The following is a 17,627-nucleotide window of genomic DNA, read 5'->3' as shown; positions in this document are numbered from 1 at the left end:
CATACCCGCCAGAGACGCTCAGAAGGCTCAAACAAACCTTGTACACACCAGGACCCAGCGACCCCACAGAGACTGAGCCAGAACTGTTTGAGTGTCTCCTGAGGAGTTCTGGGTCAGCAGTGGGCTGCCGCGGGGGCAGGGGCTCTGGGTGCAGCATACCTGGGTGTGGCATAAGCCCTCTTGAAAGAGGTCCCCATTAACCCCACCATAGAGCCGCTGGAATTTACACAGGACTGGGGAAACAGACTCTTGGAGGGCACCGTCAGAACCTTCTGCACCAGGACCCAGGAGAAAGGAGCAGTGACCCCAAAGAGACTGACTCAGACTTGCCCATGAGTGTCCAGGAGTCTCCGGCGGAGGCGGGGGTCAGTAGTGGCCTGCTTCAGGGTTGGGGGCCACTGAGTATAACTGTGTGCATGGGACCTTTTGAACGAGGTCGCCATTATCTTTCTTACCCCCACCATAGTTTGGCCTCAGGTCATATAACAGGGAGGAAGCACAGGGCCAACCCATCAACAGAAAATCGGATTAAAGATTTACTGAGCATGGCCCCGCCCACCAAAACAAGACCCAGTTTTCCCCCTCAGTCTCTCCCATCAGGAAGCTTCCATTAAAGGAGAGAATGTTTAAATTGTTATCTATATCCTGGAAGTTCCAGCCATTCTCAAGACCCAGAATCATCACCTTCAATGTTTAAGCCCAAGTAGACAACAGCCAGGGGCTTGCCAGGTGGCGTGATGGTGAAGAGTGCACCTGCCAGCAGGAGATGTGGGTTCAATCCCTGGGTGGGAAGATCCCCTGGAGAAGGAAATGGCAACCCATTCCAGTATTCTTGCCTGAAGAATTCCATAGACAGAGGAGCCAGGCGAGGTACTGTCTGCCATGGGGTCGCAAAGAGTCAGACACGACTGAGTAGCTGAGCACGAAGACAATGGCCAGCATGTCGTGCCAGCCTGCAGCTGACACTGGAGGGCCCAACCACTTGGATGGGCTTCCACGACTTCCGGTGGCCCCATGCAACCATCACAGTAACACGACTCTGCACTTTAAACAAGTTCACAGACTCAGGGAATGGAACAACATGAAGCAGAGTGAACAGAGAGAGACCCACACCTGGACACAAACACAATGAAAGCACAGACCAACAAGATGAAGACCTCGAGGAGCCAGAGAAAGACTCAGTCACACCATCAGCTCACTGCTCAAGACAACAGGAAGAGGCAGGAGACAGCGGGCCATGTCCTCAGAGCACTGAGAGAACACCTGTCCTAGAACTGGCTCCCAGCAGAACTACTTCTTTTAGATAAGGTGAAAACATGTATAAGGTGAGTAAAAACTCTGAGTTCATTATTAAGCAGTTTTCACTGGAAGGACTTCTAACTAAAGTTCCTACTAGAGAAAGAAGAACAATGATTTCCAAATGATGGCCTTCAATACCAGATGAATGGCTGATGTGACTGAAGAGCCACACTGTGTGAGGACGCACGCTGGGCCCTTCACAAGAGCACAGGGGCCAAAGGGACCCTCAGGCCCTAAAAGCCTCCTCTGTTGGGAAGAGCTGTAACACACTCCTCGAACACGACTGCAGTGACTTAGCAGCAGCAGCAGCAGAGTAGTTTAATGTAATTACTAAATATAAACAATGTATATGTTTCCAATTAAAGAAAAAATGCAACTTAAAATCAATAAAAACTTACTATATCAACTGAAAAATAGAAGAAAGATCTGAAGATAAAACTGATTGATCAGAGCAAGATGGCAGAAACCACCCAAAAAGGTTCATAATCACGGTAAACCTGACAAGACCAACGTCCAGTTGAAACAGGAAGGTTGGTGGGAGGAGCCTGTAACCCAGAACAGCAGCACCTGTGAAGACAATGTAGGCAGAGGCAGGGGTCCACCGAGGGGCCTCTGGAGGCGAGATGCCCACCCATTTGCTCTGTGAAATGCCGGAGGGGCTCTGGGGCTGGAGACAGCAGGTCTGCAGGGTTCTCACTGGAGAACAGGAACCATCTCGGACAAAAGACAAAGTCCTGCCGTCAGCACCAACCTCACGGGCAACCGCACTCAGCTGCTCCAGAGGCCGCAAGGCCCCTGTGCTCAGAACACCTGCCTCGTCTCCACGGGTGGACGACCAGCACCAGTGACCGAGGAGGTTCTCAATGTGCATACAAATTCAAAGCAAAGAGAAGGGACCTTTTGCAAACGCAAAGGAAACAGAGAGTGCAAGACGTGTAGAAAAGGTGAGCAAAGCGGGAGTCAGTACTCCTAAGGAGATAAGCAAGGAACTGTGTCCACTGAAAGAGAACAGCATGGGGCTGCCCTGGAGGTCCAGTGGTGAGGACTCCACTGCAGGGGGCACAGGTTTGATTCCTGGCCAGGGAACTAAGATCTTGCATCTCATGCAGTGCAGTCCCCACCAAAAGAGAACAGAATAGTATTTTTAAAGGAACAGTTTAAAAGAAAACAAATCTTAGAAACTACATATGGTAACCAAAATTAAAAACAAAGAAGATTGAGAGGTTGAGAGATAAAGTTGAGAAAATCTTTTTAAAGGAATAAAAAGACAAGGAGCTGGACAAGATAGAAAGATTATAACTAACAGGAGTCCTGGAGGCCGGGCTTCCCAGGTGGCCAGTGGTAAAGAATCTGCCATACGCAGAAGACGCAGGAAGATCCCATGGAGAAGGAAATGGCAGCCCATTCCAGTGTTCTTGCCTGAAAATTCCAGGGACAGAGGAGCCTGGCAAGCTACAGTCTGCCATGGGTTGCAAACGGTCAGACACGACTGAGTGACTGAGCATGCAGGAATGGGGACGGTAGGAGAAACCAAAACAGTGGGAATGAAGTTATCAGGGAAACAATCTTAACTTCTTCCTCAGAACCGAGAGACACGAAACACCAAGGCTATAGCAGCTCCCAGTGCCCGCCACAAGCAGCAAAGGGAGACACACGGAGGTTCCGCGTGGAGAGAAGACAGCATCGGTGAGCAGACTGCACGGAGCCTCTGCAGTGCCTGGAGGCCAGGGACAGCCGCGCAGCGCTCCGACAGCCGCAACCGGAGGCGCTTCCCCACCTGCAGGCTCACACACATAGTCGGGAGTCCAGGGCGCGGCCACAGTGTCTCCCAACAGGCAGACTCATGCCCTTTTTTTCACTGCTGTTGATGAAGTTATTTGCAGCAGTCTACAAAAACAAGATCCCAGACATGGGGGCGGGGAGGGGAGATGGGAAGCGGGGGGAGGAGGGGTCCGGGGTTAGGGGTCCAGGAGACGGAACTTATTAGGGCTTCCCTGAGAGCTTAGTTGGTAAAGAATCTGCCTGCAATGCAGGAGACCCCAGTTCAATTCCTGGGCCGGGAAGATCACCAGAAAAGGGATAGGCTACCCACTCCAGGATTCTTGGGCTTCCCTGGTGGCTCACCTGGTAAAGAATCCGCCTGCAAAGTGGGAGACCTGGGTTCGATCCCTAGGTTGGGAAGATCCCCTGGAGAAGGGAAAGGCTGTCCGCTCCAGTATTCTAACCTGAAGAATTCCACGGACTGTATAGTCCACAGGGTTGCAAAGTCAGACACGACAGAGCGACTTTCACTTTTCAGGAGACGGGAAGGGGGTGGGGGTAGCTCAGGAAATGGAAACCACTGCAGACAGAGACCAGGGCAGGGAAAGCACCAGGGACAAGGAGGAGCTCCAGACCTGGAACTGAGTTCTCCCTCCAGCCTGCAGCCAGGATCCCTGCTTTCCTCCCAGACAGGATGCCCCCAACAGCACCAGAAGCCCCAGCCACAGGCTCCTCTGAGCTTCAGCGGGCCTGGGTGCAGAGGAGGGGGCCTCTTGAGACAGAGACCTATGAGCTACAAAGAAAAGCACCTGCCCCACCTGGAATTGTAAGACGACCCGCCTGCAGCTCCCGGAGCCTCAGGCAGACAGCGGACCAGCCTTGGCAGGACGCCCCACAGGTCATGCACCCCTGGGCCCCACAGACCCAGATCTCCCCCAACTCTGCTGAGACCAGGCCCTGAGGGCACAGACTCCGTGCCTCCAGCTGTGGGGACCTCGGCTGCTCGCTCAGGGGCACGTGGACCCACCCACCCACCAGGAAGAGACAGGCAGGGCCGGCACTCAGCCACCCTCCCGTCCATTCAGGTGAAGAGGTGCAGGGGATGGGGGGTGTCCCTACCCGGTGCTGGGACAGAGTGTGGGAGTGAGGGGGACAGGCCACACGTGGGACAGCCAGGCCAGGGGCGCCTGCCGGGACAGGGGACGCTTCAGAGCAAAGGGCTGGGCACCTGCCACCTCCTGTGTGACGACGCAGAAAACACTTCATTGTACAAAACTCCCCAATAGGCTTTAATGGTGAAAAAAACCCACAAAGTCAGTCCCAGCGAGGCAGGGGAGGTACTCCTTTAGAACTCAAAGTCTTCACCCACCATGTCAAGTGCCCAGGTGAGCTTCTCCCTCTGGGTCTTGTAGACCTTCTCCACAGGCACCTCAGACTTCTTACGCCTGTCCAGAGGAGAGGGGGTTCTTGGGGGCTGGGTACGGAGGCCAGGGCGCCAGGCTACCTGACCTGCTTCTGGCACGGCCATCGGGGGCTGAGGGACAGGGGCCAGTGTCCCCGGGGCAGCCCAGGTGGCCTCCGAGTACGGCACCTGGGAAACGCCCATGGGGCACACGGGCGACCCCGCCACCACATCCCTGTGGGTGGGGCAGCTCAGGGTCCTTCCACAGCCCAGAGCCCTCAGGCAGACAGGACCAATGACCAGGTTTGCCATCAGACACACCAGCCAGCCAGCCAGGTCCAGTCACAGGAAAGACCTGTGCTGACCCCAGGGCCCTGGGGACTGAACTGGGGCCACTCAGGGGTCCAGTCCCTCCTCCAGGTCACGCACCAGGTGACGCCAATCCGGGGGTCTAGGCAGATGAGCTCGGAGGTGCCCAGGGCCACCTGCTTACTCCCCTCCTTGTCTGTGGCCTGCGTGCTCACTCTCAGCAGCTGCTCCTCCAGCTTCTCCAGCAGCCGCCCCCTCTTCTCCAGGGAGCTAGCAGAAGCAGGAGGGGCCGGCCCCCGCGCTGGCATCGCCCCGCTCTGCTCAGGGCCCGGCAAGCCCAGTGTTGGGGGAGGGCTCGCTGTCCCCCACGGCCCTCCACCGTCTCCAGGGTGAGCTCCACGGGACCGGGACTCAGGGACGCCCACCCTCGGGACGGAGTGGGGACCCTCCATCCAGGCCTGACAGCACAGGAAGTGAAGTACGAAGCACACGGAAAAGGGGGCAGAGGACAGGATCAAGTGTCTGTGAGGCTCAGCGCTTACTCCCAGCACCTTAGAGAAAGGCTGATGCATCGAAGCAGGATGCAGCTCTCCACCCCACAGGCCCGTCCTGAGCCGTCCATGCGGTGCCCCGCAGATGGTGCGGGGCAGACACCCAACACCCACACGCACTTCAGCCCCGGGCCTTGTCCCAGGGACTCAGGCCCAATCCACCCGGACCCGTGTGGAAGGACCGTGTGTGGGGAACACCCCCACCAAGGCCCGGGCAGCCCCATCAGATGCTGCCGTGGGAGCCAAGACGGCGCCTGTCCCAGGCTGTGGACGGGGTGGGCTGCAGGCCCAGACACGCTATGTGGCAGCTGCCAGAGGCCAAGAGGCAGCTGCTGACGCCACCGAGAGGGCTGGCAGGCGGGGGTAGGGGCGCCGGGTACACGAGTGTCATGGAAGACACGCAGTCCGCCAGCGGCTGCCCGAAGAGCCTCGCTTGCCACTGAACAGAACACCCTCGGACCCAACGGCTGGCGTTCTCACTTGCACCCTGTGACTGCAAGCGCCCGTGCGCACCTGAGGACACCTTCGTGCTATAAAGCAGCCACGGTGGCAGGGAAAAGGGGCACCACCAGAAACAGGGGCACAGACGGGAACCACGGGCGGCAGGGCCTGGCAGAGTGGGCCGGCTCTTGGGGGATACCACAAGGCTCCGACCCAACAGGGACACGGGCAAAGCCACCACCCAGTGATTTAAAACTGCCCACAAAGAACGGCCTGAGCCCAGAGGCCTTCACTGGTGAACTCTACCGAGTAGCTAAAGAAGAATTAACTCCAGCAACTCTTCACAAACGGTCACAGACGAACGGACAGCAGAGAAGGGACAACTTCCCAAGCCCCTCCAAGACTGGTGCCTCCCCAACACTGGGCCAGGGGCTGGGGGCTGTCTGAGGTGGCTGCACCTCAGAACCCTGTGAACGAGCCTCTGAAGGACAGGACCACGCAGCCTGGTGCTTCTCCCCTGCACTTCTGGGCTGCTCTACCTCTGGGTACAAGTGTAGTGTGTGCTAGATCACCAAGTATGACCGGAAAAGACAACCAGAGAACTGGGAAGGGAAGAGAAGGTTCAGCCCGACTCAGGTGGGCTGGGCCCTCCAGACACTCGCCTCTGGGACCTGCCGTCCCCTCGGGATGTGTGGTCAGCCCCCGCCTCCTGCAGCTCTGTCTTGGCCTCAGCCACCTGCTGCTCCTTCGCCTCTATACTCTTGCCCCACCTGGTCCACCCCAGAGACCAGCGTCCATAGCCTGTCGGCCCCACGCCCTGAAAGGGTGCCCATCTGCCCAGTCAGGGTGCCAGAGCACTGGCCCTGATCAATTACTCTGTGGCCAGGGGACAGGGTGAGGCCAAGGTGCCCCAGACACACAGCCTTCTCCCCCAGACCCGGCCCCTGCTCCACTGACCTCCTTCCTGGACCAGAGGCCCTTCCACACCACTAGGCCGCACAGGCAGCATCTGGCCCCCTCACCCCGAGCCAGCTCTCCCCTACTGGCAGCCCTGAGTGTCCTGAGCACCTCCGAGGGCCACACAGCCCCAGGGAAGATGGGGGAATGCACGGCCACCCTCAGAGGCCCTCCGCGGTGCCCCCCGCACACCGGGGACTGAAGCATCTGCGCTGACTTCTCAAAGGTCTTAGGCGTTGTGCACTGATGGTTGCAGAGAAAGTCAACAGCCCGGTTTGCTCAGTTGTAAGACAGAAGTTTGGCAGCTACGCTGTCTTCAGCTGGAAAACGGGGGTCAGGAAGTAGCAGCCAGGACCACCCAAGTAAGCATGTGCCCAGGAAGCCCACCACCCGTGAGGGCCTTGCAGGTGGGACTCAGGAGAAGGACCTGGGCCCAAGGCCTCACGGCAGGGGCCTCGCCAGACCCCACCTCCACGAGAGTTGGGATGAGGGGCCCAGAGAGGCCACAGCACTTGGACGGTGGGGCAGCAGGGGCGGAGGCAGCAGGAAGAGGGTTCCCACACCCCAGGGGGCCGTGCAGAGCCGGGGGTTGCCTCAAGCCTGACTCAGCAGGGGAGCGGATGGGAGACTGGGCAGGGGCCCGTGGGGGGCTCGGTTTGGGGCCCCTGACCCATTCCCTCAGGCTAAGCGAGCTACACTCCACCCCGGTCACTGACCACATGGCTCTCCTACCAGCCCAGCAGCCAGGCACCAGCACACGAGCAGGTGCCCTCTCCCCACACAGACAGCCGCTGTCCTCGGGGCAGCGCTTGCAGCTGCCCCTGCAGCATGACGCTGGTGTTGTAGGTCCGGAACACCCTGGCCGTCAGGCCATCCGTCGGGTCCTGCAGGTGCCTATTCAGGCTGGCAGTCTGAAGGTGGCGGGGAGGGTGGGGCTCAGCACGTGGCTTCCTTGGGGACAGTCTCACAGCGCTCCTCCCAGGCCCTGCCCCCGGCTCCTGGGTGGGACAGAACCGCCAGTGAGATGGAGGGCCCTCGGCCTTTGTGTGCAAGAGAAGGTGCCAGCCAGTGCTCACGCTCGCCCCCCTTGTCAGACCAGCCATTGGGTCACCCTGTCGGCACCGCTTACGGTCAGCCTGTCAAAGAGCTAGTCCCGGGGCCTTTGTTGTCCATGAACAGCTGCAGGTTCCTGTACACTTGCAGCGAAGGAAAGACACTGTTACCGAGGTGCCCTCGTCCCCAGGCAGGAAGGAGCCTCCTGAGGATGAGCAGAGTCAAATGAGGGCCCCAGATGGACGTCTGCACGACGGGTCCCGGCTTCTCCTGGAGCAGGCAGAGCCATGTGGGGTCACATGCCGTGTGTCACGGCTGCCCTAGCCAGGCCGGCGCCACCCCCGTCCCCGCACGTCCACAGGCGGCCCCACATCCACAGTCACACTCGTCTGATGACGCAGGGCACCCAGGGACATCCACAGCCCCTTGGCCCCATCCCCTGCACCCTTGCTTCCCTCCCTGTCCTTCTGAGCGAGCGTGAACACCCTCCTCCTGTGTCTCCAGCCAGCCCCGCACTGCGTGTGTCCCACGGGGCTGGACACCCGGCAGCAAGCTCCCGAGTGACCAGGACGGCCCACGTCCCCCAACCCGGTCAGTGCCTGAGCAGAGGGCCCAGCCCTCGCCCTCTGCCCCGTGTATATGCATGAAGGCACGGCCACCGGGAAGGGCCTCACCGCTCACAGCCTGACTCCAGCCTCCAGACCCATTTACAAGGAGGTTTCACCAGAGCAGCTCCGTGGAGACACGACAGCAGCGACGGCTTCTGTCACTGAGGCCCCAGTCCCCGGACAGCACTCCCTTTCCTCCCACTGATGCACGCCCGAGCTGACTTCAGATGCCCGGCACCCACTCCTGAGGGGGCGTTCCTCTGTCGCCTCAAGAGTCTCCCCAGATTCCCTGCTCTGTGCTCAGGCAGCCCGTCTGCACGTGAGGCGCGTGCAAGGTACAAGTGAGGCACGCGTGAGGCGCGCGGTCAGTGTCAGGTCTGCTCTTGCTGAGACGTGGGCCCACCCAGACAGAGGCTGATGCCGTACGGCTTGCCACTTCAGAAGGGGTGGGAATTCTGACTTCCCTTCAGACACGTGTGTACACCAGCAACTTACCACTCCCAGCTGGACCCATCGCTCCATCAGCAGGGGCATGGCGCTGAGCTCACAGGCTCAACCCCTGAACCCTGTCATTCACAGAGGGGACCCCGGAGACACTGCCAGTGGCCACACCCAGCCACGTGCCCAACAACCACAAGACGTTTCCCAGATGTGCTGGGAAAAGTGTGTGTGCTGGACTGAGCAGTGTCCCCTCAAAATTCACGTGCTTCTCAGAACCCCAGAACGTGAGGTTTTGGGAAACAGGGTCTCTGCAGGTGCACTTAGTTAAAACAAAGTCACAGTGGGGTGGGGTGGGGTGGGCCCTAAACCCCCAGGGCCCCGTCCTCACGTAAGGAGACAGATGTGGTGATGACGGAGCAGACGCTGCAGTGACGCAGCCTTGAGTCCAGGTGGACGGGCACCTCCAGACACCAGGGGAGCCGGGAAGGACCCTGCGCAGAGCTGCAGAGGGCACATGGCCCCGCCAGCAGCCTGCTCTTGACCCGGCCTCTCACACACCGCCCTCGCCCCCAGGACAGCAGCAGTGGCGGGCCCAATCCAGGCTGCGGGCCTTCCTGTGACTCTAGAGGCTCCGCTGGCTCAGCCGGGGCTGGCCTGCAAGGCAGACCCTGCCGCCAAGCCTGACCAGCCAGGCTAGCGGCCACTGGAGGAGAGCACCCAGACGGAGCAGCGAACTCACCCCGGCACACCACCCACCGCCCTCACCAGGCACTCACCAGCTTCTCCACCAGCACTCTGTTGTAGGAGCGGATCGAATCCTTCCCCAGGAAGTCAAACTCCACAACGTCCGGGGAGCCGCTGGCCTCTGGGTACAGCTGTAAGTGCTCCACACGGAGGGAGCAGCAGCCACCAAGTCCGCCGCCCTCCTCCCCGTTCCCGGTCTGCAGCGCCAGCCGGGCGGACCCCCATCAGGGCATGGCGCATGTGCCCTTGGGGACACACGCACAGACGGGCACACGCCCGCCCCTCCCCCGGCCCAGGGCACCGGCTCAGAACACAGAAGGCCCACTGTCCACCCCCGTCCATCTAACCCAGCCTTTGCTACCAACCAGAGCACCGTAAGGAGCCCGGGGGAGGCTCAGGAACCCCCGCACCTTGTTGATGAAGTAAAGGGCCACAGCGCGCTGTCTGGTCCTCATCTCTGGAGACGTCCCGGCGGTCCGGTACTGGGAACAGATCTTGCCCACAGCGCCTTTCAAGCGCCAAGCCGCCTCGTACTTCCCCCAGTCTCTCTCCCCGCAAAAAAGGAGCAAGGAGCCCCCTTCAAACAGGGAACTGCTGACTCTCCTCCTGGGCCCCCTCTTAACCTGCTCCACTCAGGGCAGGCAAGCAGACTCCAAACTCAGTTAAAGACGGCGTAAACTTAAATTCCTTATTTTTTAAGACCAATGGCCACTGGACACACTGTGATTCCAAAACTGGCCAGTGAATGCCTACGATCTCAGGGACTCCCTGCCTAAGTGGCCGGGCTAGGCCAGGGAAAGCAAGGTCACACCCGGCGCACCTTCAGCTTGCAGCCGGGGTTCAGCGTGACGTACTTGATGAAGTTCTGCACGTTCTCCGTCCATGCTGCCAGCCACATGACTGTGCAGTCGCACCCGACCTCCTTCCACTGGGGGCCAGCTGGGGGCTCAGGTACTGTGGAGTCCCTGCAGAAGGAGAGCGACCCAAATCCAACGATCAGGACCCCGACACACCAGCCAGACGCCCTCTTCTCCAACGGCCGTGGGTACCGCCAGTGCTAAGTCCGTCTCAGAGCCATCTTGTTGCCCAAGCCGCTCCCTTGTGCCACCACCCCTGGCCCTCAGCTCCTGCCCATGACAGGCTCCTTCAGAGCTGCCCCGGGGGTGAACCCCATGTGTTGCGAGCCATGGCAGCTGCAAGGGTCACAGGTGGCCCTGCACGCCCGACAGGCCTGGGCTCCTAGGGTGCACCTGCCGGCCCAGCTCGGCTGTGACCCCTGCAGTGGAAGGACAGGAGCTCCTGCACGCCTGTCACCACTTGAACCATGGAAAACCGTTCAAAGTACATAGACGTGTGCTCCCAGTGGGGTAGAATCTCAAGCGTGGGGTAGGGTGACGAGGGCTGGTTCAGCAAACAGCACCCAGGCTGCTGTGGACACGTTCCTCTGCAGGGAAGGCGCCCTCCAGTCCACCCCACAGAGCCTGGAGTGACGGTGGGACACCCTGCGTCAGGCCCCTTCCCAGGTGAGAAAGTGAGAGTTGCTCAGTCCTGTCTGACTCTTTGTGACCCCATGGACTATTCAGTCCCTGGAATTCTCCAGACCAGAATACTGGAGTGGGTAGCCTTTCTGTTCTCCAGGGGATCTTCCCAACCCAGGGACTGAACCCAGGTCTCCTGCTTTGCAGGCGGATTCTTTACTATCTGAGCCACCAGGGAAGCCCAAGAATCCTGGAGTGGGTAGCCTATCCCTTCTCCACCAGATCTTCCCAACGCAGGAATCAAACCGGGGGCTCCTGCATTGCAGGAGGATTCTTTACCAGCTGAGCCACCAGGGAAGCCCCCTCCCAGGTGAGGGGCGGGGCCACGGGCATCTGCTGCAGTTGATGACTACGTCCTCCGGCAGGACCCTCCTCTTCAGCCTCTCCATCTTGGGGTGGTCGCCCCGGCCTCGGACTGACCAGGGGCTCTGTCTTGAAACTGCCAATCTTCTCGCGGTGCCCATCTAAAATAGAGCAGCCAAACTCTTGCTGAAGTTTTTCCTCCTCTTCTTTGAGCTTCTGCATTAATAAAACACCATGTCGGCCTTAGTGGTGAAGAGACAGGACGCTTGCCACGTGAGCAGGACTAGTCAGAGCCCCTTCACCGCTGCAGCAGCCTGCGCAGCCCAGCGAGGAAGCAGGCCCAGCACAGGGCGTGGCCGTGACGGTCCGCTGTCACCGCGAGTGGGAAGTACGGGCCCGCTGGTCCTTACGGCAGGGTCGCTGCTCCACGTGCTCCAGGTGGACACAGCACTTCTTAAATACGTCCAGGTTAGGGGCACATAACTCAAAATCAGCTGAGAATAACAGAGCGGAATCAAAGTCCCCTTCACCACTCTCTCTTGGGGCTCATCTAGAAAAATCCCTCAGGAGCAGTTTTTGTGAGAGATGGGGTCGTTTTCTGCACCACCAGCTGCCTCCCACACGAGACCCCAGAAGCCCAAGCCAGACTGAGCCCTGGGGCAGCCTGACCTGCTTCTCCTCCCTGGACAGGGCCTTCTGGGAAGCAGTCTTGTCCACAGAGTGTCTGTGGATCTCCGTGAAGTCACACCTGTCCAGGTGCTTGATGACCCTCCCCTCTTCTGCTGTCATTTCCTACACGAAACCATATACTCCCATCATCTAACGCAGGCAAGGGTCACACAGGCAGCGGGCACCCTCCCCCTCTGCGGCGGGGGTCCCACTCCACAGGGAATGGTGATGTCCCAGAAGCAGGAGGAACAGACACCAAGGCCACCCTGACCGGCAGCCTCTGCAACTGTCCCCCAAGAGAGCCCCTTCAGGTAGCTGCCCAGGCGTGTAGGCAGTGAGCTGAGGTGCCAGAGCTTCCTCCCAGTGGCCCTGAGTTGGGCCACGTGGCTGCATCCGAAGAACGGTCCCCACCAGCTACCGTGTGGACTGCACGGCACTAACGGGCCCTTCACTCACTATGAGTGTAGGCGGCCTGCCACCCCACAAGTGGTGGGAACACGCACGTGCTTGGCAGCCCCTAATTCAGCCACACACACACACACACAGCCCGTGGCCCAGCCATCCCCTAGGCACCTGTGGAGAAGGGGGTGCACGGCCCCAGAGCGCCCTGTGAAGCACCCAGGTGCCCAGCAGCCAGAAAAGGCACACAAGTGGCCCCAGGGCCTGGCCTGGAGCAGCCGGAAGGGCCCGGGTGCAGAGTCCACAGGCAAAGCCAAGGCGGGTGCAGGTGTGCACAGACCCACCCAGCACCTTGTCTTCAAAGAGCTTCCCAGCGGGCAGGAAATGCCCCTCCGGGCCCCCCACAACCTCCCTCTCCCAAGCCTGGCTCTGCCTGCCCCTGCAGGGGCAGCAGAGAGGGGAAGGCGGGCCAGCGTCTGGTAGCCCGAGACCGTGGCCACGCAGGGCATACCTTCCGCCAGTCACTGAAGAAGTTGTTTTGGAAGACTTCTTTTGTATACTCACGATCCAACTTTTTCCCATAAAACGTAGCAACCTCCTCTGCTGCTAAGCTCACATTAAGGGCTTCCCTGCAGACGTGGGAAGATACGCGGATGCAGGGGGCTGGCCCTCACCCTGCTGCGCACAGCGTCCTGCCCTTTAAATCACTCTTTGTTACACACATTGTGCTGTATCAGGTTATACACTCGCCAAGACCACGGAGCTCTGATTTTTTAAATTCCGAAGCACACGCTCAATTTAAGAAGACGATCACACCTGAACATCCTGGAGCACGTGCCAGGCCCCTGCAGAAGGCAGCCACAGGTGCTACATTTGTCCTGCTTTAATGATTTACTGAGAAGCGAAAAGCAGAGAAGAAAAGGAAAGATATAAGCATCTGAATGCAGAGTTCCAAAGAATAGCAAGGAGAGGAAAGAAAGCCTTCCTCAGTGATCAATGCAAAGAAATAGAGGAAAACAACAGAATGCGAAAGACTAGAGATCTCTTCAAGAAAATTAGAGATACCAAGGGAACATTTCATGCAAAGATGGTCTCTATAAAGGACAGAAATGGTATGGACCTAACAGAAGCAGAAGATATTAAGAAGAGGTGGCAAGGATACACAGGAGAACTACAAAAAAGAGCTTCACAACCCAGATAATCACAATGGTGTGATGACTCACCTAGAACCAGACATCCTGGAATGGGAAGGCAAGTGGGCCTTAGAAAGCATCACTACGAACAAAGCTAGTGGAGGTGATGGAATTCCAGTTGAGCTATTTCAAATCCTGAAAGCTGATGCTGTGAAAGTGCTGCACTCAATATGCCAGCAAATTTGGAAAACTCAGCAGTGCCCACAGGACTGGAAAAGGTCAGTTTTCATTCCAATCCCAAAGGAAGGCAATGCCAAAGAATGCTCAAACTACCGCACAATTGCACTCATCTCACATGCTAGTAAAGTAATGCTCAAAATTCTCCAAGCCAGGCTTCAGCAATACGTGAACTGTGAATTTCCAGATGTTCAAGCTGGTTTTAGAAAAGGCAGAGGAACAAGAGATCAAATTGCCAACATCTGCTGGATCCTCAAAAAAGCAAGAGAGTTCCAGAAAAATATCTATTTCTGCTTTATTGACTATGCCAAAGCCTTTGACTGTGTGGATCACAATAAACTGTGGAAAATTCTGAAAGAGATGGGAATACCAGGCCACCTGACCTGCCTCTTGAGAAACCTATATGCAGGTCAGGAAGCAACAGTTAGAACTGGACATGGAACAACAGACTGGTTCCAAATAGGAAAAGGAGTACATCAAGGCTGTATATTGTCACCCTGCTTATTTAATTTATACGCAGAGTACATCATGAGAAATGCTGGGCTGGAAGAAGCACAAGCTGGAATCAAGATTGCTTGGAGAAATATCAATAACCTCAGATATGCAGATGACACCACCCTTATGGCAGAAAGTGAAGAGGAACTAAAAAGCCTCTTGATGAAGGAGAGAGAAAAAGCTGGCTTAAAGCTCAACATTCAGAAAACGAAGATCATGGCATCCGGTGCCATCTCTTCATGGCAAATAGATGGGGAAACAATGGAAACAGTGACAGACTTTATTTTGGGGGGCTCCAAAATCACTACAGATGGTGACTGCAGCCATGAAATTAAAAGACGCTTACTCCTTGGAAGGAAAGTTATGACCAACCTAGATAGCATATTGAAAAGCAGGGACATTACTTTGCCAACAAAGGTCCATCTAGTCAAGGCTGTGGTTTTTCCAGTGGTCATCTATGGACTGTGAAGAAAGCTGAGCGCCAAAGAATTGATGCTTTTGAACTGTGGTGTTGGAGAAGACTCTTGAGAGTCCCTTGGACTGCAAGGAGGTCCAACCAGTCCATCCTAAAGGAGATCAGTCCTGGGTGTTCATTGGAAGGACTGATGCTAAAGCTGAAACTCCAGTACTTTGGCCACCTCATGCAAAGAATTGACCCATTGGGAAAGACCCTGATGCTGGGAGGGATGGGGGCAGGAGGAGAAGGGGACGACAGAGGATGAGATGGCTGGATGGCATCACCGACTCAATGGATGTGAGTCTGAGTGAACTCTGGCAGTTGGTGATGGACAGGGAGGCCTGGTGTGCTGTGATTCATGGGGTCGAAAAGAGTCGGACACGACTGAGCGACCGAACCGAATTGAATGATTTACTTTGCTGCTACGCTCACGTCGAAGTTTCCAGATCAACAACACCTGAAGTGTGAGGATGCACATCACCACTTAACAGAAGCAAAACTAAAGGCTCCAGAGCAGACGTGTGATTAACTGTAGCAGCTGCAGCCTTTAAACACCTTCCCGTTTGCCCTGTGACTTCCAACATTTTACTCTGAGCGCCGGCACTAGGGACAGCTCAGTGGAGAAGAGGGTCCAGCTCAGGAGCATGACGGCCGGTGCGGGGAGGGCCTTCACCACGGAGTTCTCTCCGCCGTTGTGCGTTTGAGAACTTTTATCACAGAACGTTGGAAAAATAAATACAAACACACATTAGTTTGATGGTAAGAAGAAGGCGGTCGTGATAAAAGAACACAGTTCTTCCCCAAACTAGCTTCTGAAGAAAAGGTGAAGACGACAGAACCAGGCCCAAGGGGCTCAGTTACTGCCCTGCTAGCATCCGCCTCCCCACAGCTGGGCCGCCCAGGTGCCCTTAAGGGGCAGAGCTGGTTCTGACAGCCATGGAACCTAGTCTAGCTCTGGAAAACAGATTCTAAACCGAAACCTACATCAACGGCGTTGCAGGGGTCAAGGAAAAGAGGTGGCTGCGTGTGTGTGCTGGCTGAGCGTCCCTCAGGGACAGGTTCCTGCAACCCAGCAGGAACCCAGGGGTCACCACGGGGTCACCAGGCCCCCAAGCAGGCAAGTGATGCAAGAGCCCCAGCGAAAGAGCAGAGGGCACCAGAGGCCTCCCTGGGGCGGCGCCTTGCAGGAGCCGGGAAAGCCTGCCAGCGACCAGACTTGGAAGTGGCCTAGCCTGGCTCCAGGTACACGGGTCAGCCCGGACCCAGGTGGGAGAGCCACCGACAGAGCTGGCCTAGGTGGCCAGTTACCGGATGCTTAAGGCGGCCCTACCCACGGCCACTTGAGCCGCCGGGGCGGTCCTCACCGTCGTAGAAGGAACTCCCTCAGGAAGGGGCTCGTAGGGGGCCGCGAACCACGGCCCTCTGTGCTCCAGCTGCGTCCACTTCACGCCGCCCGGGCTCTTCTCCTCTTCCCTCCTGGAGGACACGCTAGAACGTTCCTACACTCACACTGCGCACAGGCCCTCCTCGCAGCCCCGTAGACTCCACCCCCGGCTGAATCAGGCGAGGGGCCAGGTCTCCCTGCTGGGGGCGGGGCGCCAGGATGGATCCTGCCCAGCCTCAGGCCACGCCCCTCTTTAAACAACACACCGCATCTCCCAGGCCCAAAGGGAGGAGTCCCGGGGGACTCCTCCTACTTGCGCAACTACTTGTCCAACCTGCTTGCGCAAAGTTGACAACCGCAACTCGAAGCTTTTTCTTGGAATGCATCTACTGAGGGTGCTCCAGCGAAAGGACCACTACAACCCTGCCAGGCTTCACACTCGGGCCTCACCCCTCTATTCCTCGGACGCTCCCTCCCCGCCCCCAGCAGGGCCCGAGCCCCCAGAGGCAGACTCTTTACTGGCTGCGGTGGGAATGTGCTGACAGCACTTGAGTCACAGCAGGGGCCACGTGGATTACACTCAGTGAGACTACCCTGGAAGCACTAGGTTAACAGAGCTCCAATAGGAGCTCCTGAGCGCAGCGCCATGCAGGAGTGAACCCACCCTGCTCTCTGGAAAGGTGGCATTTCATGCAGAGGAGAAGCCCGCCGCCCTCGCTCTACTCCACACCCCCTCACAACTCAGCCCCCGTGTGACCACAGGGCCTCTGCCCACATCCCCCAGGAAAGAGCCCGGGAGCACCGCAGGCAGAAGGAAGCCTCAGCTCGGAGCACAACGGCCACTAGGGGGACTGATCGCACGTTCTGTGCCCACGATCAGAATGAATGGACTGAAGCTCCTGGAAACTAAGAAACTGGGAGTCCAGTGCGACGAGAGGCCCGTGTCAGAGCACACCCATCAGGTTCAAAACCACACTACGGCGCTGAGGCCACGCACAGCTACATGAGCAACAGATCTTACCAAAGCCGAACGGAGGAAGAAATCTCCAAATGGGGGCCCCCTGGGGAGCAGGGGTGAGAAGGGGGGGCTGCACCCCTCAGGCACGTTCGGAAACATCACGCGCTGCACCTGAGGCCTAAGGTCACCTTCGGGGGAAACCCAGGACCACGCGCGCCCTTCACTGCGCTCCCGCCCCGCCCAGCAGCAGAGGTCAGGGGTCTGGGAGGAGCCGGGACGCGCCCTCCCTGCGCCTTCGCCCGTGGTCTTCGCTCACCTCACCGGCTCGGCGGCCGACCCTCTCTGCCAGGGCTGAAGGCCTTGGGGGACGTCGGGACGCACCCTGCTCTTCAGGGGCCGTGTGCAAAAGCCCCGGCCCGCCCCCGCAGCGGAGCCGCGCCTGCCGAGCACAGGGCAGCCTGGCCCTGGGAGATGTTCTTCCTCCGCGG

At 58.2% G+C, this 17,627-nt stretch overlaps 1 protein-coding gene across 1 annotated transcript; it reads right to left on the bottom strand.

Annotated features, from left to right (window-relative positions):
* Positions 1-10,240: 10,240 nt before the first annotated feature.
* On the bottom strand, positions 10,241-17,003 carry TOP1MT (topoisomerase (DNA) I, mitochondrial). Its single transcript, XM_015474388.3, has 3 exons — positions 16,162-17,003; positions 11,384-11,568; positions 10,241-10,531 (listed from the first exon to the last, which is right to left on the bottom strand). Exons 2-3 carry the CDS (start codon positions 11,566-11,568, stop codon positions 10,372-10,374), a joined length of 345 nt encoding a protein of 114 aa, XP_015329874.1. The 5' UTR covers positions 16,162-17,003; the 3' UTR covers positions 10,241-10,371.
* Between the last annotated feature and the right edge of the window lie 624 nt (positions 17,004-17,627).

This window comes from Bos taurus, chromosome 14 (genome assembly GCF_002263795.3).
Source record: "Bos taurus isolate L1 Dominette 01449 registration number 42190680 breed Hereford chromosome 14, ARS-UCD2.0, whole genome shotgun sequence".
Taxonomy (NCBI): domain Eukaryota; kingdom Metazoa; phylum Chordata; class Mammalia; order Artiodactyla; family Bovidae; genus Bos; species Bos taurus.
This window is presented reverse-complemented; position numbering and strand designations above follow the sequence as displayed.